The 26229-nt window shown below is 45.1% G+C and overlaps 2 protein-coding genes across 2 annotated transcripts in view; one reads left to right on the top strand and one right to left on the bottom strand.

Moving 5' to 3' along the window:
* The window catches only part of LOC144510907 (uncharacterized), a 347486-nt gene that overhangs the window by 184639 nt on the left and 136618 nt on the right, over window positions 1–26229 (top strand). The window lies entirely within an intron of this gene.
* LOC144510480 (uncharacterized) lies at window positions 1230–8548 on the bottom strand. The gene is made up of 2 exons (XM_078239937.1): window positions 8492–8548; window positions 1230–4711 (listed from the first exon to the last, which is right to left on the bottom strand). The coding sequence occupies exon 2, from the start codon at window positions 4359–4361 to the stop codon at window positions 3771–3773; it is 591 nt and encodes a 196-aa protein (XP_078096063.1). The 5' UTR covers window positions 4362–4711; window positions 8492–8548; the 3' UTR covers window positions 1230–3770.

The following is a 26229-nucleotide window of genomic DNA, read 5'->3' as shown; positions in this document are numbered from 1 at the left end:
CATTGGCCACAGGTAAGGTACCAGAGGATTAGAGGATAGCCAATGTTGTCCTATTATTTTAGAAGGGTAGCAAGGATAACCCGGGTAATTATAGGCCAGTGAGCTTGACGTTACTGATAGTGAAATTGTTGGGGAAGATTCTTAGAGATAGGACATATACACATTCGGAACTGAATGGTTTTGTTAGCGACAGTCAGCATGGGTTTCTATTAGGGATGTCATTGACGAGGGAAGGGCTGTGGATGTTGTCTACATGGACCTTAGTAAAGCATTTGACAAGGTCCCTCATGACAGGCTGGAGCAATTCTGGTCACCACACTACCAGAAGGACGTGGAGGCTTTGGGGAGAGTACCGAAAAGGTTTACCAGGATGTTGCCTGGTATGGAGGGTAGTAGTTATGAGGAGAGATTGAATAAACTGGGATTGTTTTCCACGGAAAGATGGAAATTGAAGGGGGTCCTGATAGAAGTCTATAAAACTATGAGGGGTATAGATAGGGTGAACAGTTGGAAGCTTTTTCCCAGGGCGGAAATGACAATTACAAGGGGGCACAAGTTCAAGGTAAGGGGGGAAAGGTTGAGTGGAGATGTGCGGGGGAAGTTTTTTACACAGAGGGTGATGGGGGCCTGGAATGCACTGCCAAGTGAGGTGGTTGAGGCAGACACGTTAGTGACATTGAAGACTTATCTGGAAAGACATATGAACAAACGGGAATAGAGGGATACAGGCGGCTAGTCTAGATAGGACAACGTGATCGGCACAGGCTTGGAGGGCTGAAGGGCCTGTTCCTGTGCTGTACTGTTCTTTGATATATAATTATATGTAGTACAGGTGCCTTTGCCTTGGGCCCACCTCAACATGGATAGTGGGGATCCTGTCGATGCAGTACATCTGGACTTCAGGAAGGTGCTTGATAAGGTGCTATCCAGAAGGTTAATACACAAGATAAGATCATAAGGGATTAGGGGTAATTGATTAGCTTGGATAGAAGATTGGCTAGCTGATAGAAGGCAGAGTTGGGATAAATGGTGTTTTTCTGGTTGAAAAGATGTAACTAGTGGGATGCCTCCGGGTTCAGCCCTTGGACCCCAACTTTTCACAAACTATATCACTGACTTGGATCCAGGGTTAGACAGTACTTTTTCCAAATTTGCAGACGATATTAAAATAGGTGGTATAGTGAATTGCAATGAGGAATTAAGAAATATACAAATGGATAGGTAGGTTTGGTGAGTGGGCCAAAATGTGGCGGATGGAGTTTAATGTAGATAATTTGATTTATTATTGTCACATGTATTAGTATACAGTGAAAAGTATTGTTTCTTGCGCACTACACAGACAAAGCATACCATACATAGAGAAGGAAAGGAGAGAGTGCAGAATGTCATGTTACAGTCATAGCTAGGGTGTAGAGAAAGATCAACATAATGCGAAGTAGGTCCATTTAAAAGTCTAATGGCAGCAGGAAAGAAGCTATTCTTGAGTCGGTTGGTACATGCCCTCAGACTTTTGTATCTTTTTCCCAACAGAAGAAGGTTGAAGAGAGTATGTCCGGGGTGGCGTGGGGTCCTTAATTATGCTGGCTGCTTTTCTGAGGCAGCGGGAAGTGTAGACAGAGTCAATGGATGGGAGGCTGGTTTACGTGATGGACTGGGCTACATTCACGACATTTTGTAGTTTCTTGTGATCTTGGGCAGAGCAGGAGCCATACCAAGCTGTGATACAACCAGAAAGAATGCTTTCTATGGTGCATCTGTAAAGGCTGGTGAGGATCATTGCAGGCATGCCAAATTTCCTTAATCTTCTGAGGAAGTAGAGGGCTTTCTTAACTATAATGTCAGCACAGAGGGGCCAGAACAGGTTGTTGGTGATCTGGACACCTAAAAAGTTGAAGCTTGTGACTATTTCTACTTAGTCCCCATTGATGTAGACAGAGGCATGTCCTCCACTAAGCTTCCTGAATTCAATGACTATCTCCTTTGTTTTATTGACATTGAGGGACAGATTATTGTCGTTGCACCAGTTCACCAGATTCTCTGTCTCTTTCCTGCACTCTGTCTCATCATTGTTTGAGATCCAACCCACTATAGTGGTATCATCAGCAAACTTGAAAATGGAGTTGGAGGGGAATTTCGCCACACAGTTATAGGTGTATAAGGAGTTTAGTAAGGGACTGAGGACACAGCCCTGTGGGGCACCGGTGTTGAGGATGATTGTGGAGGTGTTGTTACCTATCCTTATACATTGTGGTCTGTGGGTTAGGAAGTTCAATATCCAGTTGCAGAGGGAGGAGTTGAGCCCCAGGCCACAGAGTGTGGAGATGAGTTTTGTAGGAATAATGGTGTTGAATGCTGAGGTGTAGTCTGACATAGGTGTTTTTGTTATCTACATGTTCCAGGGACCAGAGAGATGGCATCTGCTGTGCACCTGTTGCGATGGTAGGCGAACTGTAGTGGATCCAGGCAATCTGGGAGGCTGGAATTGATTCATGCCATGACTAACCTTTCGAAGCACTTCATAATGATGGATGTCAGGGCCACCGAACGATAGTCATTAAGGCATGCTGCCTAGCTTTTCTTTGTACTGGGATGATGGTCATCTTCTTGAAGCAGATAGGGACCTCAGATTGTTGTAAAGAGAAGTTGAAGATGTCTGTGAATACCCCCGTTAGCTGGTCCGTGCAGACTTTGGGGTGCATCAGTGCAGAGGGATCTGGGTGTCCTTGTGTATAAGTTACACAAACCTAGGGTGCAGGTACAGTAAGAAAACAAATGTAATTTTGGCATTTATAGCTAAAGGAATAGAGTATAAAAGAAAGGAGATGTTGCTGCAATTATACAAGGCATTGGTGAAACTTACATCGAGTACTGTGTACAATTATGTCCCCTTATGTGAGGAAGGATGTAGTGGCATTCCAGGCAATTTAGAGGAGGTTAGATTGATTCCAGGGATGAGGGGTTTGTCTAATGAAGAGAGATAGAGAAGTTTAGGCCTATACTCTCTAGCGTTTAGAAGAATCGGGGGAGATCTAATGCAAAGAATCCCTACAGTGCAGAAGGAGGCCATTTGGCCCAATGAGTCTGCACTGACTCTCTGTCAGAGCATCTTACCCAGGCCCAATCTCAGTAATCTCACATATTTACTCCACTATTTCCCCAATTTAGCACGGCTAATCTACCTAATCTGCACATCTTTGGGAGGAAACGGGAGCACCCAGAGGAAACCCACGCACACACAGGGAGAATGTGCAAACTCCATACAGTCACCCAAGGCCAGAATTGTCCCTGACCCCTGTGGCACTGGGAGGCAGCAGTGCTAACCGCTGCTTATAACTGAAGCATATAAGATGACAAAAAACATTGACAAAGTAGACATAGAGCGAATGTTTTCTCTTGTGGGGAAATCTAGAACACGAGGTCATAGTTTTAGGGTAAGGGGCAGCAGATTTAAAACGGAGATGAGGAGAAATGACCTCTCGCAAAGAGTCATGTGTCAATGGAATTCACTACTCCAGAGTGCGGTGGATGCTGGGGCATTGAATAATTTTGAGGAGATGGAGAGCTTTTTAATTAGAAATGGGTCGAAGGGTTATGGAGAACAAGCAGGAAAGTGGATTGAGGTTGAGATGAGATCAGCCATAATCGCATTGAATGGTGAGCAGGCTGGAGGGGCTGGATTGCCCACTTCTACTCCGAGTTACTACGTTCACTGTCAGAATGAACATGTTTCAGTCCTGGATGTGATTCACAGCAGAATTCAACCCCTGTCGTCACTTGTGAACTTGCTGGTGTCTCTGCAGGTGGAATGACCGAGTGAATCTCTTCCCACACACAGCGCAGGTGAATGGCCTCTCCCCTGTATGAAGTTGCTGGTGTGTCTGTAGGCTGGATAACTGAGTGAATCCCTTCCCACAATTAGAGCAGGAGAATGGCCTCTCCCCAGTGTGAACTCGCTGGTGTATCTGGAGGTTGTCTATCCGAGTGAATCCCTTCCCACACACAGTGCAGGTGAATGGTCTCTCCCCGGTGTGAATTCGCTGGTGTTTCCGCAGGTTGGATGATATTCGAAATCTCTTTGTGCAGTGAGAGCAGCTGAACGGTCTCTCCTCAGTGTGAGTGCGCTGGTGGATCTTCAGTTCCTGAGAGCTTTTGAAATTACTGCCACAGTCAGAGCATTTAAAGGGTCTCTCATTGGTGTGAGTGAGATTGTGACTCAGCAGGTTGGATGAATGAGTGAATCCCTTCCCACACACAGAGCAGGTGAACGGTCTCTCCCCAGTGTGACTGCGTCGATGAATTTCCAGCTGAGATGGGGATATGAATCCCTTCCCACAGTCTCCACATTTCCACGGTTTCCCCATAGTGCGGGTGTCCTTGTGACTCTCCAGGTTAAACAATCAGTTAAATCTCACACAGAACACGGGTACAATCTCTCCCCGTTGTGAATGCTGTGATGTATTTGCAGGGTGTGTAACTGGTTAAAGCTCTTTCCACACTCAGTGCACTGGAACACTCTCACTCGGGGGTGTGTCTGTGTCTCGGTGCTTTTCCAGTCACACTGATGTTTAAAATCTTTTGAAGCCAAGACCGGGCAACACTTCTAGATTCAAAGGCCGATGCGACTCAGGTCCGGTTGAATTGAGTGACTGTCAGATATTGACGAGAAGTTTGGTTTAAGACTTCTGTCTGTAAATCCTCATCTCCTGATATCCTGTAAAAGCAGTTTACAAAAGTCATTACTGTCAGTATGTCAGAGATCCTGGGTACCAGCAACCTTAGGCACTCTTAGTTGACTCTTGTACAAACAGCGCTAGATACCATGCACTAAATCCAAGGCTTTTAATGCCTTGTTCACCATGAAAACCCCCTCCTCGCTATCGAAATGACAAGTGGTTCTGGCGTTACAGAAAAACAACTTAACAGTTATAGTCAATTACAGCAAATTGGGAACAAGCAATTTTTCACATCCTTCATTGACTTACATATTTGCCAATTAAATCCTGGCTTTTCGCCCTTTCTCATTCCATGAAAAATTGACTTCTGCTAATCCTTCATTTGCAAAGCATATCCCCATATCATGCCTTTGGTATTTGTTACAGAAAAATCTGGTCTTGATCACCCTCTGGTGAAGGTCAAAAAGCACAAGGTTATGGGGCCTATGCAAGTGAAGATTAGCCTGAAATAGCAGACAAACTCCCTTGAAGGTTTGCAACTGATAACATTCTCACTTGCTGTTACAGAGAAGGCATGACATTTTTAATCTGAGCATTTTAACTTCCACAGGTACAGGACAGAAATTCGAACAGACAATTCTAGTTTCTATGGAACAGTGACATGGTGACACTGTGGTTAGCACTGCTGCCTCACAGTGCCAGGGACCCGGGTTCAACTGCAGCCTCAGGTGACTCTCTGTGTGGAGTTTGCACATTCTCCCCGTATCTGCATGGGTTTCCTCCGGGTACTCTGGTTTCCTCCCGCAGTCCAAAAATGTGTGGGTTAGGTGAATTGACCATGCTAAATTGCCCATTAATATCAGATGGATCATCAGGGTAAATACATGGGGTTATGGGGATAGGGCCTGGATGGGATTGTTGTAGGAGCAAACTTGATGGGCTGAATGGCCTTCTCCTGCACTGTAGGGATTTTATGATTCTTTCCTCCCTCATTCCCCAAAAGCTGTAAATCTCCATCCCACACACTCTCCCTCCATTCCCATTCTGCTGTATCTAATATTCACCCTCCCAATTCTCCTGAAGATGCTGATTGAGGCTGATTGACAGATCCATGCTCACTGCTTCCTGTCCTGGACACAGAGAGCTGAAAATCTCCATGCAGGCGGCCAGACAGATATATGTCTATATGACTGGACTAAAAATGTGTGGAATATACAGACTGGATTCACTTCCTTTCTCTTCAGTTGCTGCAAGTCCCCAATTTCCCCCAGAATGAGAAAAGAAATGGAAAGGGAGAAATATTGATTTCCTCACAGATGACAAGTGACTGAGGTGACAGTGGGGGATCACTTTGGGACTAGTGACCATAGTTGTATTAATTTTAAATAGTTATGGAAAGGAACAAAACTGGTCCGCAGGTGCAAGTTCTGAATTGGGGCAAGGAGAATTTTGATGGAATTAGACAGAAGCTTGCAAAGTTTGATTGGAATAGCTTGTTTGAGGGCAACAGGACCTCCAGCAAGTGCGAGACCTTTAAAAGTGAAATAGCTCGAGTTCAGGTTCTACATGTTCCTGTTAGGGTGAAGGGCAAGGCTGGCCGGAGTAGGGAACCCTGGATGACAAAATATATTGAGGTTTTGGCCAGGAAAAAGGAGGAGGCATGGCTCAGGGACAAGCAGCTGGAATCAAGGGATTCCCTGGAGGTGTACAGGGGATACAGGAGTATACTCAAGGAAGAAATTAGGAGGGCAAAAAGGGTGCATGAGGTAGCTTTGGCTGAGAGGATTAAGGTGAATCCAAAGAGATTCTTTAAGCATAATAAAGGAAAAAGAATAACGAGAGAGAGAATAGGACCCGTCAAGGACCAAAGTGTGGAACCGCTGGAGATGGGCGAGGTTCTCAATGAATATTTCTCCTCTGTGTTTACCATGGAGAAAGATGTGAAGACTTGGGAAATTTAGTGGCGATATCAGTTCGCATTATGTATAGGAGGTGATGGAGCATTAAAATGTATGAAGGTGGATAAATCTCCTGGCCCCGACCAGGTATATCCAAGAACACTGCATGACGCTAGGCAAGAAGTTGCGAGAGCCCTGGCTCAGATATTTGTATCATCATTAGCCACGGGTGAGGTACCAGAAGACTGGAGGGTAGCAAATGTTGTGCCCTTATTTAATAAGGGCTGCAAAGAAAAACCTGGGAATTATGGACCGGTAAGCCTAACATCTGTGGTGGGTAAGTTACTGGAAAGGATTCTGAGAGATAAGATATACTGGCATTTGGAAAGACAGGGTTTGATTAGGAGTAGTCAGCACAGCTTTGTGCAAGGGAGTTCATGCATTACAAATTTGTTAGAGGAAGGTTGATGAGGACAGAGCAGTAGGTGTAGTCTATATGGACTTCAGTAAGGCCTTTGATAAAGTTCCACATAGTAGGCTGCTCTGGAAGATTAGATCACATGGAATCCAGTTGGCAAATTGGATATACAATTGGCTTGATGGTAAGAAGCAGAGGGTAATGGTGGAAGGATGCTTTTTGGCTGGAGGCCTGTGACTAGTGGTGTGCCTCAGGGGTCAGTGCTGGGCCCATTGCTGTTTTTTATCTATATCAATGATTTGGATGAGAATGTACAAGGCATGATCAGTAAGTTTGCAGATAACATTTAAATAGGTGGTATTATAGACAGTGAGGTTCTCAAAAATTGTAGCAGGACCTTGATTAACTGGGGAAGTGGGCCGAGAAATGGCAAATGGAGCTCAATACAGGTAATTGTGAGGTGTTGCATTTTGGAAAGTCCAATCAAGGTACAACTTTCACGATGAATGTTAGGACCTTAAGGAGTATCATGAAACAGAGGGACCTTGGATTTCAGGTGCACTGTTCTCTAAAGGTGGAGTCACAGGTAGTTAGGGCAGTGAAGGCGGCTTTTGGCATGCTGGCCTTCATCAGTCAGGGCATTGAGTATAGAAATTAGGAAGTTATGTTGTAGTTGTACAGGACGTTGGTGAGGCCCACCTGGAATATTGTGTTCAGTCTTGGTAACCTTGCTATAGGAAAGATGTTATGAAACTGGAGAGAGTGCAGAAGAGATTTACAAGGATGTTACCAGGACTCAAGGGACTGAATTATTTGGCGAGATTGCAGAGGCTAGGACGTTTTTCTTTGGAGCATAGGAGACTGAGAGGTGATCTTATAGAAGTGTATAAGATCATGAGAGGCATGGATGGGGTGAATGCACTTAATGGGAACTTGACAAGCAACTTTTTTACACAGAGGGTGGTATATCTGTGGAATGAGCTGCTGGGGGAAGTGGTTGAGGCAGGGACATTGACAACATTTAAAAGGCATTTGGACAAATACATGGAGAGGAAAGTTTTAGAGGGATATGGGCCAAATGCAGGCAAATGGGGTTAGCTTAGATGGGCACTATGGTTGGCATGGAGCAGTTAGGGCCGAAGGGCCTGTCTCAGTGCCTTTCTATGATTTCTTTATTCCCCGTTATGAATTCTCCCATTTCTGACTGTAAGGAACCTACATTTCGTTTTTGTCATTCTTTCTTTACATATCTATAGAAACTTTTACAGCCAGTTTTTATGTTTTTGTGACAGATTTGGGAATAGGGAGCTGTAGAGAAATTATATAGGAAAGGAGTTAAGGCCTGCATAGACCAGCCAAAATCGAATCGAATGGCAGGGCAGGTTTGAAGGACCTGGTGGCCACTCTTGCTTCGATTTCTTGTCATCAGTTCCTGCAAGTCAATAATTCCCCCAGAATGAGAAAAGAAATGGAAAGGGGAGAAAATAAAGTGTTTTACTCACAGATGTTGGCGACAGGAGGAAGTTTCAGTCTGTCTGAAGCTCAATCTTCATTCACACAAAGCCCGCGCTCTGATTGCCTGGAGGACCAGAGTCCTTCCGGTCCTCCCGTTCTTCCCATTGGTCAACACTTCAGCATGAAGGTCATGGGGTGGGCTCACCCCTGCACATGCGCAACTTCGCCTCTCCCTTGGACATGCGCAGTCCCGTGTCGCCAGCCTGCGCGGTGGATAGAGCGGTTTCCTCAGTGTGGGGGATTGTGGGAGCTGCGCCAGCCATTACCCATCCGGGGCCCAGTCTCCGAACTCCTGGGACTGGGATGAAAACTTACACCAACCTGGGGCCTTTGGCCGTCTGTGCAATAAGCTGGGACTGAGGTGCCTATGCTGTGAGCCGGGAATAGGGGTGTCGTGTTGCGAGCGAAGCCTGAGGAGGGGGCCATGTTCGCGTGTGTGTCCATTTGTGTTTCTGTGAGATAGAGTACAGAGCGCATGTGTTTCTGTGTGTGTGAATGCACCCAATGTTTGTTTATGTTTGTGAGAGAGTGGGGTCAGTATTGTAGGTGAAAGAAAGAACTAAAACTATGTTGTGTGTGTCTGTGAGGTGGAATAAAGAACACACGTTTGTGTGTGTATGGTTGAGAGAGAGAGAGAGTGGAGTCAGTATGCATTTGTGTGTGAAAGAGAAAAAGAGAATTATGGTGTGTTTATGTGGTAGGGTGGAGCGTGCATCTTTTGTGTTCTGAGCATGTGTGGAGTCACTGTGAGCAAGTGTATGTGAGAGAAACGAGTTGCCCGTTTTTAAGTGTGTGTGAGAGAGAGGTGAGTGCATGTGTGTGAGAGACAGAAAAAAGGGAGTGAGAGTGAGAGGGGAGGAGAGTGAGTCTGTGTATGGGTGTGTAATATAGAGTCTAGAGTCATAGAGGTTTACAGCATGGAAACAAGCCATTCGGCCCAACTTGTCCATGATGTCCTTTTTTTTAAACCCCTAATCTAATCCCAATTGCTCGCATTTGGCCCATACCCCTCTATACCCATCTTACACATGTAACTGTCTAAATGCTTTTTCAAAGACAAAATTCTAATAGAGGTAAGAACGCGCAGACTGTGTGCAGATAGTGACCCAAGCTGGGAATCAAACCCGGGTCTCTGGAGCTGTGAGGCAACAGCACTAACCACTTTGCCACCGTATGGCTCCCTAATTGTGTTATTACACTTTTTATTCAATTCAAATTTCACCATCTGCCATGGCAGGGTTTGAACCCAGATCCTGCGAGCATTATCTTGGGTTTCTAGATTATTAGTGCAGTGACAATACCACTGCCTCCCACTGCATACATGAGAGAGAAAGAAAGAAAAAGTGGGAGGAAGAGTTTAAACATGTGAAAAAAAGGTGTGTGCTTGTGCATGTCTTTGAGTGTCACTTCAGAATTTGGGGGCTCTGCCAGTATAACTGAGTTTGTGTGTCTACACTTTGCAAAGTGGATGGAGAGTTATAAAGCTGTTTTGACAATAGAACATAGAACATTACAGTGCAGTACAGGCTCTTCGGCCCTCAATGTTGCGCCGACCTGTGAAACCAGTCTAAAGCCCATCTAACCTACACTATTCTAATATCATCCATATGTTTATCCAATGACCCTTCAAATGCCCTTAATGTTGACGAGTCCACTACTGTTGCAGGCAGGGCATTCCACTCCCTTACTACTCTCTGAGTAAAGAACGTACCTCTGACATCTGTCCTATATCTATCACCCCTCAATTTAAAGCTATGTCCCCTCGTGCTAGCCATCACCATCCGAGGAAAAAGGCTCTCACTGTCCACCCTATCTAATCCTCTGATCATCTTGTATGTCTCTATTAAGTCACCTCTTAACCTTCTTCTCTCGAACGAAAACAGCCTCAAGTCACTCAGCCTTTCCTCATAAGACCTTCCCACCATACCAGGCAACATCCTGGTAAATCTCCTCTGCACCCTTTCCAATTCTTCCACATCCTTCCTATAATGCGGCGACCAGAACTGTACGCAATACTCCAAGTGTGGCCGCACCAGAGCTTTGTACAGCTGCAACATGACATCATGGCTCCGAAACTCAATCCCTCTACCAATAAAAGCTAACACACTGTACACCTTCTTAACAACCCTATCAACCTGGGTGCCAACTTTCAGGGATCTATGCACATGAACACCGAGATCTGTTTGCTCATCCACACTACCAAGTCTCTTACCATTAGCCCAGTACTCTGTATTCTTGTTGCTCCTTCCAAAGTGAATCACCTCACACTTTTCTGCATTAAACTCCATTTGCCACCTCTCAGCCCAGCTGTGCAGCTTATCTATGTCCCTCTGTAAGCTGCAACATCCTTCCGCACTGTCCACAACTTCACCGACTTTAGTGTCATCTGTAAATTTACTAACCCATCCTTCTATGCCCTCATCTAGGTCATGTATAAAAATGACAAACAGCAGTGGCACCAAAACAGATCCTTGTGGTACACCACTAGTAACTGAACTCCAGGATGAACATTTCCCATCAACCACAACCCTCTGTCTTCTTACAGCGAGCCAATTTCTGATCCAAACTGCAAAATCACCCTCAATCCCATGCCTCTGTATTTTCTGCAATAGCCTACCATGGGGAACCTTATCAAAATCTTTACTGAAATCCATACACACCACATCAACTGCTTTACCCTCATCCACCTCTTTGGTCACCTTCTCAAAGAACTCAATAAGGTTTGTGAGGCATGACCTACCTTTCACAAAACCGTATTGACTATCCCTAATCAAATTGTTCCTTTCTGGATGATTATAAATCCTATCTCTTATAATCCTTTCCAAAACTTTGCCCACAACAGAAGTAAGGCTCACTGGTCTATAATTACCAGGATTGTCTCGACTCCACTTCTTGAACAAGGGAACAACACCAGGTTAAAGTCCAACAGGTTTATTTGGTAGCAAATCCACATCATGACTATTCCTGTAGACAATGACGACATAAAGATCAAAGCCAAAGGCTCTGCAATCTCCTCCCTAGCTTCCCAGAGAATCCTAGGATAAATCCCATCCGGCTCATGGGACTTATCTATTTTCACACTTTCCAGAATTGCTAACACCTCAATCCCGTCTAGTCTGATAGCCTGTATCTCAGTATTCTCTTCGGCAACATTGTCTTTTTCCTGTGTGAATACTGACGAAAAATATTCATTTAGCACCTCTCCTATCGCTTTGGACTCCACGCACAACTTCCCACTACTGTCCTTGACTGGCCCTAATCTAACCCTAGTCATTCTTTTATTCCTGACATACCTATAGAAAGCTTTAGGGTTTTTCTTGATCCTACCTGCCAAAGACTTCTCATGTCCCCTCCTGGCTCTTCTTAGCTCTCTCTTCAGGTCCTTCCTGGCTAACTTGTAACTCTCAAGTGCCTTAACTGAGCCTTCATGTCTCATCTTTACATAAGTCTCCTTCTTTCTCTTCACAAAAGATTCAACTTCTTTAGTAAACCACGGTTCCCTCGCTCGACCACTTCCTCCCTGCCTGACAGGTACATACTTATCAAGGACATGCAGTAGCTGTTCCTTGAACAAGCTCCACATTTCAATTGTGCCCATCCCCTGCAGATTTCTTCCCCATCCTATGCATCCTAAATCTCACCTAATCACATCATAATTTCCTTTCCCCCAGCTATAACACTTGCCCTGCAGTATATACCTATCCCTTTCCATCGCTAAAGTAAATGTAACCGAATTGTGGTCACTATCACCAAAGTGCTCACCTACCTGCAAATCTAACACCTGGCCTGGTTCATTACCCAGTATCAAATCCAATGTGGCCTCGCCTCTTGTTGGCCTATCGACATACTGTGTCAAGAAACCCTCCTGCACACATTGGACAAAAACTGACCCATCTAAAGTACTTGAACTATAGCATTTCCAGTCAATATTAGTAAAGTTAAAGTCCCCCATAACAACTACCCTGTTACTTATGGAATCTATCCAAGGCTGCTCAGGAAGACGAGAGATGAAATCGCTGGGCCTCTGACGCAAATCTTTGTCTCGTAACTGGACATAGGTGAGGTCCCAGAGGATTGGAGGATAGCTAATGTGGTCCAGTTATTTAAGAAGGGTAGGAAGGATAACCCGGGTAATTATGGGCCGGTGAGCTTGACGTCCGTGGTGGAGAAGTTGTTGGAGAAGATTCTTAGAGATAGGATGTATGCGCATTTAGAAAGGAATAAACTCATTAACGATAGTCAGCATGGTTTTGTGAGAGGGAGGTCTTGCCTCACTAACCTGGTGGAGTTTTTTGAAGAAGTGACTAGAATGGTTGACGAGGGAAGGGCCGTGGATGTCATCTATATGGACTTTAGTAAAGCGTTTGACAAAGTCCCTCATGGTAGGCTGGTGAAAAAGGTTGGATCTCATGGGATAAAGGGGGAGGTGGCTAGATGGGTGGAGAACTGGCTTGGTCACAGAAGACAGAGGGTGGTAGTGGAAGGGTCTTTTTCCGGCTGGAGTCCTGTGACTAGTGGTGTTCCGCAGGGCTCTGTATTGGGACCTCTGCTGTTTGTGATTTATATAAACGATCTGGAAGAAGGTGTAACTGGGGTGATCAGTAAGTTTGCGGACGACACAAAATTGGCAGGACTTGCAGATAGTGAGGAGCATTGTCAGAGGCTACAGAAGGATATAGATAGACTGGAAATTTGGGCAAAGAAATGGCAGATGGAGTTCAATCCTGATAAATGCGAAGTGATGCATTTTGGTAGAAATAATGTAGGGAGGAGCTATACGATAAATGGCAGAACCATAAAGGGTGTAGATACGCAGAGGGACCTGGGTGTGCAAGTCCACAGATCCTTGAAGGTGACGTCACAGGTGGAGAAGGTGGTGAAGAAGGCATATGGCATGCTTGCCTTTATAGGACGGGGCATAGAGTATAAAAGTTGGGGTCTGATGTTGCAGATGTATAGAACGTTGGTTCGGCCGCATTTGGAATACTGCGTCCAGCTCTGGTCGCCACACTACCAGAAGGACGTGGAGGCTTTGGAGAGAGTACAGAGGAGATTTACCAGGATGCTGCCTGGTATGGAGGGGCTTAGTTATGAGGAGAGATTGGGTAAACTGGGGTTGTTCTCCCTGGAAAGACGGAGGATGAGGGGAGACTTAATAGAGGTGTATAAAATTATGAAAGGCATAGACAGGGTGAACGGTGGGAAGCTTTTCCCCAGGTCGGTGGTGACGTTCATGAGGGGTCATAGGTTCAAGGTGAGGGGGGGGGGGGGGTGGGGGAGGCTTAACACAGATATCAGAAGGACATCTTTTACACAGAGGGTGGTGGGGGCCTGGAATGCACTGCCAGGCAAGGTGGTGGAGGCGGACACACTGGGAACGTTTAAGACTTATCTAGATAGCCATATGAACGGAGTGGGAATGGAGGGATACAAAAGAATGGTCTCGTTTGGACCAGGGAGCGGCACAGGCTTGGAGGGCTGAAGGGCTTGTTCCTGTGCTGTATTGTTCTTTGTTCTTCTTTGTTCTTTCGCTCCTATCCAGAATCATCTTTGCAATCCTTTCCTCTACATCTTTGGAACTTTTCAGAGACCTATAGAAAACTCCCAACAGGGTGACCTCTCCTTTCCTGTTTCTAACCTCAGCCCATACTACCTCAGTGGACGAGTCCTCATCAAATGTCCTTCCTGCCACCGTAATACTGTCCTTGACTAACAATCCTCCCTCTCTTTTACCACCTTCCCTGATTTTACTGAAACACCTAAACCCCAGAACCTGCAACAACCATTCCTGTCCCTGCTCTATCCATGTCTCTGAAATGGCCACAACATCGAAGTCCCGGGTACCAACCCATGCTGCAAGTTCATCCACCTTATTCCAGATGCTTCTGGCGTTGAACTAGACACACTTCAAAACACCTTCCTGCCTGCCGGTACACTCCTGCGACCTTGAAACCTCATTCATGACCTCACCACTCACATCCTCCTGTACACTGGAGCAACAATTCAGGTTCCTATCCCCCTGATGAATTAGTTTAAACCCTCCCGAAGAGCATTTGCAAATTTCCCCCCCAGAATATTGGTACCCCTCTGATCCAGGTGAAGCCCATCCCGTTTGTAGAGGTCCCACCTACCCCAGAATGAGCCCCAATTATCCAGGTATCTGAATCCTTCCCTCCTGCACCATTCCTGTAGCCACGTGTTCAACTGTTCTCTCTCCCTATTCCTCTCCTCGCTAGCACGTGGCACGGGTAACAAACCAGAGATAACAACTCTATTTGTACTAGCTCTAAGCTTCCACCCTAACTCCCTGAATTTCTGCCTTACATCCCCATCTTTTTTCCTACCTATGTCATTGGTGCCTATGTGGACCACAACTTGGGGCTGGTCCCCTTCCCCTTTAAGGATCTCGAAAACACGATCCGTGTTTTAAATACTGTAACTGCAATGGAGCAGGCGTGTTATAAGCTGGTGGATGGAGTATTAATTAATTTGCCCCTCATAATAATCGGTGAAAGACTATTTTTGGGGAGCAAAATTAGTTAACAGAAGAAACCCTGAACCTTGCCAGTATTTCAAATTGTGAGGTCTGATTTTTAATTGTAAGCACAGTAAGAAGTCTCACAACACCAGATTAAAGTCGAACAGGTTTATTTGGTAGCATGAGCTTTCGGAGCACTGCTCCTTCATCAGCTTTTGTGAATCCCTGTAGGGGGCCATTTGGGCCATTGAGTCTGCACCAACTCTCTGACAGAGTATCTTACCTGGGCCCTCTCCCTGCTCTCTTGCTGTAATCCCACACCTTTACCATAGCTAATTCCCCCTAACCTAGACATTGTAGGACACTAAGGGCAATTTAGCATGACCAAACCACCTAACCCACACACCTTTCACCTGTGGGAGGAAACTGGAGCACCCAGAGGAAAATCACGCAGACACAGGGAGAACATACAAACTCCACACAGAGAGTCACCCAAGGCTGGGATTGAACCCGGGTCCCGAGCGCTTTGAGGCAGCAGTGCTATCCACTGTGCCACAGCTTTACACTGGGAACCAAAGGCAGATGATAGGATCTGTTGTGCTCAGAAGAACTACTGCTGAGACCAAAATCTGATATTGAGATACAGTCAGAAAATACCAGACCAAGTGAAGAGTTAGGAGATGCTGTGGGGTGGCGCAGTGACACAGTGGTTAGCACTGCTGCCTCACAGCGCCAGGAACCTGGGTTCAATTCCAGCCTTGGGTCACTGTCTGTGTGGAGTTTGCACATTCTCCCTGTGTCAGTGTGGGTTTTCCTCCAGATGGTCCGATTTGCTCCCACAGTCCAAAGATGTGTGGGTTAGGTTGATTGGCCATGCTAAGTTGACCTTCGTGTCAGGAGGTAAATATGTGAGGTTATGGGAATAGGGCCTGGATGGGATTGTGGTCGGTGCAGACTAGATGGGCCAAATTACCTCCTTCTGCACTGTAGGGATTCTATGACTTTGATGAAGTTAATTCAACAACAAAGCGACACCTCCCCTGAAGCAGACCAATCCCCGTGTTTAGTTAAAATCAAACAAATCAGTCACCAACGATAGTGGTTTTCTCCAAAATCAGGACCAATGAAAGCACTAGCCCCTCTCCTCCGGTTCTCCTGTGTAATAAGAGAATGTTAGTGTGATAGAATACTGTTTGAGGTTTAAAATACTGGCTAGCTGCTGCAAGCACTGTCAATGCCAACAAAGATCACTCAACTGCTGCCCTTGATGGTCCAGAATACCTCCAGGAGAATGAATGGAGACTTGTACAATCTCAGATAACAAAAAGATCCTGAACATTCCCATTTTCCCATGGAACAATTTAAATAAATGGTTAAATCCAATAAAACTAACCCAATGACAACAATGATCAACTTGTAATTACAACAGGTCTGATTCAAGATGAGATCATTTGATTTGATTTATTATTGTCACATGTACTAACATAGTGAAAAGTATTGTTCCTTGTGCACTATACAGACAAAGCATACCATTCATAGAGAAGGAAACGAGAGAGTGCAGAATGTAGTGTTACAGTCATAGCTAGAGTGTAGAGAAAGATCAACTTAATGCAAGGTAAGTCCATTCAAAAGTCGGACAGCAGCAGGAAAGAAGCTGTTCTTGAGTAGGTTGGTACGTGACTTCAGACTTTGTATCTTTTTCCCGATGGAAGAAGGTGGAACAGAGAATGTCCAGGGTGTGTGGGGTCCTTAATTATACTGGCTGCTTTGCCGAGGCAGCGGGAAGTGTAGATGGAGCCAATGGATGGGAGGCGGTTTGTGTGATGGATTGGGCCATACCAAGCTGTGATACAACCAGAAAGAATGCTTTCCATGGTGCATCTGTAAAAGTTGGAGAGAGTCGTAGCCGACATGCCAAATTTCCTTAGTCTTCTGAGAAAGTAGAGATATTGGTGGGCTTTCTTAACTTATAGTGTTGGCATGGGGGGACCAGGACAGGTTGTTGGTGATCTGGACATCTAAAAACTTGAAGCTCTCGACCCTTTCTACTTCGTCCCCGTTGATGTAGACCTCTATGCTTCCTGAAGTCGATGACACTCTCCTTCATTTTGTTGACATTGAGGGAGAGATTATTGTTGCCGCACCGGTTCACCAGATTTTCTTTCTCATTCCTGTACTCTGTCTCATCATTATTTGAATTCCAACCCACTACGGTGGTGTCGTCAGCAAACTTGAAAATCGAATTGGAGGGGAATTTGGCCACACAGTCATAAGTGTATAAAGAGTATAGTAGGGGGCTGAGAACACAGCCTTGTGGGGCACCAGTGTTGAGGATTGTGGAGGAGGTATTGTTACCTTTTCTTACTGATTGTGATCTGTGAATTAGGAAGTTCAGGATCCAGTCGCAGAGGGAGGTACCGAGGCCCAGACCACGAAGTTTGGAGATGAAATGCGTGGGAATAATAGTGTTGAAGGCTGAGCTGTAGTCAATAAATAGGAGTCTGACTTAGGTGTCATTGTTATCTAGGTGTACCAGGGTTGAGTGCAAGGCCAGGAAGATGGTATCTGCTGTGGACCTGTTGCAGTGATAGGCAAACTGTGTGGATCGAAGTAGTCCGGGAGGCTGGGATTGATTCGTGCCATGACTAACCTTTCGAAGCACTTCATAATGATGGATGTCAGGGCCATAAGGCACGCTGCTTGGTTTTTCATAGGTACCGGGATGATGGTCGTCTTCTTGAAGCAGATAGGGACCTCAGATTGTTGTAAAGAGAGGTTGAAGATGTCTGTGAATACCCCCACCAGCTGATCCATGCAGGATCTGAGTGCTCGTCCGGGTACCCCATCCGGGCCAGTCGCTTTCCGTGGGTTGACCTTTGAGAAAGCTGCTCTGACATCTGCAAAGATGACCCCAGATACAGGTTCATCCAGGGTTTCCAGGGTGGAGGGCATGCTCTCGCTGACCTCGCTGAGATAATGTTAATTCAAGGGTTAAAAGTGGGATTTGTGAGTAATCTGGGGCTTTGCAAGTTATGGAGGTACTGAGTGTCCCTGGGGCAGGATTTTAGGAAAATGCTGTTGGTTTAGGAACCTGAGGAAGATTCACATTTCTACCTGGGGTGGTCGCAGAATTGAGGGGGTGAAAGTCACTCATGTGTTTCATCAGTTTTCCTTTTCGTTTAAATAAACATTGATATTAATTACTATCTCAGAGTCCTGTCTTGTCTTGAGGTTAAATCTCTTTAGAATTAAAACCATTCAAGAGTCAATTTGGAACTGAGTAACTGGGCTCCTGAAACCAAATCAAACACAGCATAAATATTAATTATATACCCTTTTCATACTAACAGAGGACCTCAAGAAAGTTCAAGAAAGATTCACAATGATGATACCAGAACTGAGAGTGTTTAAGTTACAGGGTAGATTGAACAGGCTGGGAATATTTTCTCCAGGAAAGAGAAGGCTAAAGACTGACGTGATAGAGACTTTAATGGGTGTGATAGGGTTGACATCATCAAGTCTAACAGGATAGAAATTCAGAACTGACAATTCTAGTAGTCACAGAAAACCCTTCTTCCTCTCAAACTATAAATCTCTGTCCCCACCACACATTCCCTCCTCCCTATTGATTGTAACACCAATTCATCCTACTATTCTCCTCCTGCTTTTCCCCCGATTCTCCTCCCTTGAAGGTGCCGACTCTGGGCTTCAGTTTCACACTCACCTATTGCCCTCCCCAATATGTCACCCAGGTGTCTAAATCTTTCCACCTAAAGTTAACAAACTATTTTGCTGAGGGGACGTCCCAATCCAATCCAGGATACGATCTAAGGAGATCCATCAAAGGTGCCAAAAGACATTACTGGACCAAGCTAGAGTCCCAGGCTTGCCACACCGACCCCTGCCAACTATGGCAAGGTCTGCAAGACATCGCAGACTACAAGATGAAGGCATGTACCAGCTCCAACGCACCCCTCCCTGATGAGCTCAGTACATGCTCAAGATGAGCATGTACCAGCTCCAACGCACCCCTCCCTGATGAGCTCAGTACACTCTACGCCCATTTTGAGCAAGAGGTGAACGAGAGCACGCCCTCCACCCTGGAAGCCCTGGATGAACCTGTATCCGAGGTCACGATTGCAGATCTCAGAGCAGCTTTCTTGAAGGTCAACCCACGGAAGGCAACTGGCCTGGATGGGGTACCTGGACGAGCACTCAGATCCTGCGCAGATCAACTGGCGGGAGTATTCACAGACATCTTCAACCTCTCTTTATAACAATCTGAGGTCCCTATCTGCTTGAAGAAGACGGCTATCATCCCAGTACCAAAGAAAAGCCATGCATGTGCCTTAATGACTATCGTCCGGTGGCTCTGACATCCATCATTATGAAGTGCTTGCAAAGGCTAATCATGGCATGAATCAGTTCCAGCCTCCCGGACTACCTGGATCCACTACTGTTTGCCTACTGCCACAACAGGCCCGCAGCAGGCGCCATCTCCCTGGCCCTGCACTCAACCTTGGAACACCTAGATAACAAGGACAATAGATTCCTATCTATTGACTATAGCTCGGCCTTCAACACCATTATTCCTACAAAACACATCTCCAAACGTCACGGCCTGGGCCTCGGCTCCTCCCTCTGTGACTGGATTCTGAACTTCTTAATCCACAGACCACAATCATAAGAACATAAGAACATAAGAAATAGGAGCAGGAGTAGGCCATCTAGCCCCTCGAGCCTGCCTCGCCATTCAATAAGATCATGGCTGATCTGTTTAGTTCCACTTACCCGCCCGCTCCCCATAACCCTTAATTCCCTTATTGATCAGAAATCTATCTACCTGTGACTTTAACATATTTAACGAGGTAGCCTCCACTGCTTCAATGGGCAGAGAATTCCTGAGATTCACTACCCTCTGAGAGAAGAAGTTCCTCCTCAACTCTGTCCTAAACCGACTCCCTTTGAAAGGGGGTGCAAGAAGAGAGAGACTTCAGGTTGCTTGTGCAAAAAATCTGAGGGTGGGCAGGACAGGGGAAGCATGTAGTTAACGAAGCTTATGGGATCGTGGGCTTTATAAAATTGAGATAAAAAGGCAGTCCGTGTTACTGTATGAAACACTAGTTCTGCCTCAGCTGGAGTACTATGTCCGATTCCGGCTAGCACATTTTAGGAAGAATGTGACGACTGTGGGGAGGGTACAAGAGAGATTTGCCAGAATAATTCCAGTAATGAGGAATTACATTACATGGATAGATTGAAGAAACTTAGGCTGTTCTCCTGAGAGCTGAGAAAGCCAAAAAGAGATGTTTAAAATCGTGAAAAGTTCAGATGGAACAAGTAGAGAGAAACCATCAAGGACTGAAGAGTCGATAGACGGAGTGCGCAGATTTAAGGTGATTGGCAAATTCAGAAGTGGCATGAGGAAAGACCTTGTTTCTGAACCAACAAGTGTTGAAGGTTTGGAGTGCACTGGATACAGATTCAATAGTAGATTTCAAAAGGGATTTGGATAAATTGAAGATAAAATTGCTATGATAAGAGGAAACACGAGGAAGAGTGCAACTAACTGGGTCATACTTTGAAGGAGACTCGATAGGCAGAATAGCCTCCTGTGTTGTACTATTCGAAGAACAGTATACTTTTAAACTTACAAATCACGTGCGTCTAAATCCTGGTGGCTATTCCCCATAAATACAAGTGTATTGGTGGTGGTGACAGTGAGAGTACATGATGCTAAAAGGTTCTGCTGGCACCATCAGTTAAATGGCACTCAGTGCAGAAAAACATCTGGGAGAAGTTCGCAGTGAGCACGGCCAACGGAGAGGTCAGGAAGGGAAACTGAATGAATGGTCAAAACAAGGAGAGAGAGAGTAAGGTATAATCAAGCAAATGAGGAGAGGGAGAGCGAGGGAGAGAGGGGAAAGAATGAATTGAATAGGGTGGTCAAGAAGCATGGCAACTAGACAATGATGATTTTGGGGAAGGAAGAGTGAATAAAAATGGAGTGTTAAAGGAGCACAAGATGTCTTTTCTTTTAATTCATTACTTGAGGGATTTACTAACACCAGAAGCAGTTCAGAGAAGGTTCACCAAGATGGTTCCTGGGATGGAGGGATTTGTCTTATGAGGAAATGTTGAGCAGGTTGGTCCTGTACCCACCTGAACTTTACAAGGATTGGGAGGTGATCTTATAAAAACATGTCAGATTCTGAGGGGGCTTGACAGAGTAGATGCTGGGAGAATTTTTCCTCTCATGGGGGAATCTAGAATCAGTAAGGATAGGCAACAACACCTCCTCCACGATCATCCTCAACACCGGTGCCCCATAAGGCTGTGTTCTCAGCCCTCTACTATTTCCTTGTACACCGATGACTCTGGAGCCAAATTACCCTCCAACTCGATTTTCAAGTTTGCTGACGACACCACTCAAACAATGATGAGACAGAGTAAAGGAATGAGATAGAGAATCTGATGAACTGGTGCAACGACAATAACTTATCCTCAATGCCAACAAAATGCCCGGAGACAGTGGAAAAGAACTTTTGAACTCTACGGACTACGCATTCTCATGCTGCCACAGAGTAAAATGCTATTGGCCAAGGTAAATGATCTATACTAATAATGGCTCACGTCTGGCTGGCTGAGCAGAGTGGCGGGCAAAAGATTTTTGGAAGTTCTATAATTGTAATATTGGAAGCATGGCAATTTAGAATAGTTTGGTCTTCCCCAAATTATTCTCCTACATGTATGGACCAGGCCTGGGCAATAAAGTATGTCTTCAACCAGAATTATTATCTCCGTGAGTTCTTTGTATTAGTTGCGTTGTAAATCAGTGAGAGTCAGCACAATACTTGGTTTCTGAAACGCTCCTACATCAAAGAACTTTGTTTTAAAGAAATCCACATTTGAAAGCCCGGCCACTCCATGAAATATCAGCACCATAACAGGGGGAGATAAGAAAGACACTCACTTTGATATTTTTTCATTCGCACATCTGAGAGTTAAGAATGTGTGACATGATTTTGGGATACCGGAGTGAGTGTGCAGATGTGATTTGTTACATGTGAAAAATAGCAAGTCTAAATTCATGGTGAGATGGAGTGAAGAGCGGGTCCCAAACACACACAGCTACTTGAGACACAGCAGGAGATGAAATGGTTAATGTGGCCAGGGGATTGAGACAACATTGTGACATCATCAAGGTATTGACACACATTCCAGAGAGAAACTGAGTTCAAAACAATCAGGATCCAATTAAACTCACTGCACATGCTCACAAAGTGAGGAACATTAAAGTAAAAGGAATAATATTATAAATTAGGACAATTAAGGTTTTGGAAGAAATAATAGAGCAAGAACTGTCCACAAGTGGGATAGGGGTAAAGAGAGAGCTGGAGAATCTTTCACATCCATGCTTGATCTGTTGTTTGAAGCATCTGCCCTTATGAACTAGTAACCTAGAACTCACACTGCTCCTTCAGGAGAAAAAAATCAAGTAGATGTTACTCCAGGCGGGACCAGGACAGAACTGGAAAATAACGGAGTGATATTGAGTGAGAGGTCAGAGAGAGAGTTCTCCTCCCCTCAAGGTGTGGACTGTAAAAATCCTGGGGGACCCCGGACTTCAGGTATTTTTGCTAATTAGTGAACATTAAATTAAATTCTATGACTGGCTGTGCATTGATTTTGAATTTGATTGTTACACTTCTCCTGTTTTTATTCCTGTTGTGATTATGCTCTGGGTAAGGATGGTTGACAGGTGACAGGATGGGAAATTGTGGTTTGGGTCTTCATTGACCAAATGTTTTATTGATCCGAAAGGTGTAAAAGGGGCCAAACTTCAGCAGAAATCTAACAGAGCTGAGAACAGACGACTTGCTGTGTGGGAACAGGGACATAAACAGCTCCCAGAGGACAAAGAAAACAAGAGTGCCTTGAATCCTCGATGACACCTGGGTGTCAAGGCCACCATGTTTTCACTGCTTGGCATGGGAATGCTGACTCCCTGTACCAAGGACGGAGCGTGGGAAGACAATTGTTTGAGAGTTTGACGTGGCTTGGGCAGGTACAGAAGGTTCAATGACAGGTTTTGTAATTGGTCCATTCAAATGTTAGCTCGGCAATGGTTGGGTTAAAATCAGTCTCCATAGACTTTGTGATGTAAAAAAGTGTAAGAAGGGATTTCCCGAGCACAGAGATTTGTCGAGGTTTTACATGTTGCATTGACTGGTGCCATGGCATCTGGGGCAGAGCGGGGAGCATTTCTATGGGGATGGTGTTTCTACCCAGAGTGTAATGGTAATGCTGCTGCACTTTGATACCACTGCTCAGACATTAGCCTGTGTCAGCTCGTATTGATACTGAATAAAATCTAACCAGTGTCACCAATAAGGGTTATCTCTGGGAATCATTTCAGAGTTTGGGAAAAGGGGAGAAAGGGTTAATTGGCTCCCTGAACCCCATTTTCTAACATCGCTGTGTCAAAACAAAATCTCATCTCCCCCTCTGGCTCCTTTGCCAATGACCTTAGAGAGACTCACTTTCTGTTAAAGAGCCTGCCAACCCCTCTCACCCACATTCCCTAAAGTGCATCAATCCCATCAGGAAAATTTCAGAAAAGTCAAATATTTTTACCGATAAAAGTATATTAATGAATCAGAACATGGTTAAAAACAAACAGAAAATAACTTGAGGCTGAGACAACCAGAGTAAAAGGATGTTCACAATGTTCTGGACCCAAATGATTTCTTTTTAATTCATCTGTCGCCTGTAACCAGACTCTTTGTGGAACACCTCCGCTCAGTCCACAAGCACGACCCTGACCTTCTGCTTGCTTGCCATTAGAATTCACCACCTTGCTCTCATGCTCATATTTCTGTCCTCGGCCTGCTGGAATGTTCCGGAGAAGCCCAACACAAGCTGGACGAACAGCTCCTCATCTTCCAATGTTTTAAAGTTTATTTATTAGGGTCATAAGTAGGCTTGCATTAACGCTGCAATTAGGTTACAGTGAAAATCCGCTAATCGCCACTCTGGCGTCTCTTCAGGTACACTGAGGGAAAATTTAGCATAGCCAATCAACCTAACATCTTTGGAGTGTGGGAGGAAACCCATACTGACATGGGGAGAACATGCAAACTCCACACAGACAGTGACCCAAGCTGGGAATTGAAACTGGGTCCCTGGCCCTGTGAGGCAGAAGTGTCACTGTAAAACAGCCTTCTGGACTCAATATTGAGTTCAAATACTTTACAACCTGAACTCTCTCCTCCATTTTTTTTTGCCGAGTGCCAGTCTCCATCTTGTTTTCATGTTTTTTTGCTTCCAGACAGAGCTGTCCTTTATTCTGTCATTAACACTAACTCTGGATCAATGCTTTGTTTCTTTACTACAACCAATAACCATTAATTAAGGGCATGGATTGACAAATGGAATTGTGATCTTGTTGCCATCACAGAGAAGGGCGGGACTGGCAACTCAACATCTGGGCTACAGGATCTTCAGGTGAAACGGGAGGGTCTAAAAAAGGAGGCGGTGGTGAATTATTAATGAACGAGCCAGTTAGAGCAGTAAGGAGGGATGAGAGAGAGAAGGCAGATTGTATTGGAATAAGGTCTGGCCAAAGTATACTGGGAACAGCTGCCTGTAGGAAAATCTGCAGCAGAAACTTAAAGCAATTAGGAGAGCCAAGAGGGGGCCTGAAAAAGTACTGGTGGGTAACATTGAGGAGAATCCCAAGATATTCTGAGAGTATATAAAGGGGAACCAGGGAAAGAATAGTGCCCATTGGGGGCCAAGAGGGCAATCTATAGGTGGAGCCAGAGGACATTGGTAGGATGTTATATGAATGCTTCACACCTATCTTCACTCGGGAGGAGGACATGGGTACAGAATTTAGAGAGAGGGACTGTGAGGTTCTTGAACAGTTTGACATAGGGACTGAGGAGGTATTGGAAGTTTTGGTGGGCTTAAAAAGTGGACAGATCTCCAGATCTGGAAGATTTGTGTCCCAAGCTGCTGTGGGACGCAAGGGAGGAAATCATGGGGGCTCAGGGGAGATGCCAGAAGATTGGAGGGAGGACAACTAATGTGAATGCACTTTGCAAGAAGGATGGTAGAGATAAACCAGGGAATTACAAATCAGTGAGTCTCATATCAGCAGTAAGGAAACTATTGGAGAAAATTCTGAAGGAGAAAATTAATCTCCACTTGGAGAGGAAAAATTTGATCATGGATAGTCAGCAAAGCTTGGTTAGAGGGAGGGCATGCATAATGAATGTGATTGAATTTTTCGAGGTCGTGATTGGGTACGTCTATGAGGATAGTGTAGTTGATGTAGTTTATATGGATTTCAGCAAAGCCCCATATGGGACACTGATAAAGAAGGTAAATACACATGGGATCCAGGGTAACATGGCAAGATGGATCCAGAACTGGCTTAGTGGTAGGTGACAAAGGGTGATGATAGAAGGCTGTTTGTGTGACTGGAGGCCGGTGGAGTGGTGATCCACAGGAATCAGCGCTGGGTCCCTTATTGTTCATGATATATATCAACGATTATAGATGACATGTGGCAGAGGAGGGATGATAAGCAAGTTTGTGGAAGACATGAAGATTGGCACGGTGGTCAATAGCGAGAAAGAAGGTTTTATGTTGCAGGAAGATATAGTCAGGTTGGTCAAATAGTCAGAATAGCAGCAGATGGAATTTAACCCTGAAAACTGTGAAGTAATGCACTTCGGAAGGAGTAACAAGACAAGGGAGTAATAAAAGACTGGCAAGACACAAGGAAGTTCAGAGGGATCAGAGGGTGCTTTTCCACAGATCCCTGAAGGCAGCAGGACAGGGTAAGAAGGTATATGGGACACTTGCCTTTAACAGTCGTGGCATAGATCATAAGAGCAGGAAGTTTATGATGGAGCTGTACAAAACCATGCTTAGGCCACAGCTGGGGTACTGTGTACAGTTCTGTTTGCCTTACTATAGGAAGGTAATGATCGCACTGTAGAGGATGCAGAGGAGATTTACCAGGACATTGCCTGGGAGAGAGCATTTGAGCAATGACGAGAGGCTGAATAAGCTTGGATTGTTTTCTTTAGAGGGGACACCTGATGGAGGTGTATAAGGTTATGAGGCATCTGGACTGGATGGATAGGAAGCAGCTGTTCCCTTCATTGAAGGATCACGAACGAGGGGCAGGATATTTAGAGGGAATTTGAGGAAAAATGTTTTCACCCACAGGGT

This window comes from Mustelus asterias, chromosome 23 (assembly GCF_964213995.1).
Source record: "Mustelus asterias chromosome 23, sMusAst1.hap1.1, whole genome shotgun sequence".
In the NCBI taxonomy this organism is placed as follows: Eukaryota; Metazoa; Chordata; class Chondrichthyes; order Carcharhiniformes; family Triakidae; genus Mustelus; species Mustelus asterias.
The sequence above is the reverse complement of the archived record's forward strand: the minus strand, read 5'-3'. Positions and strand labels throughout refer to the sequence as shown.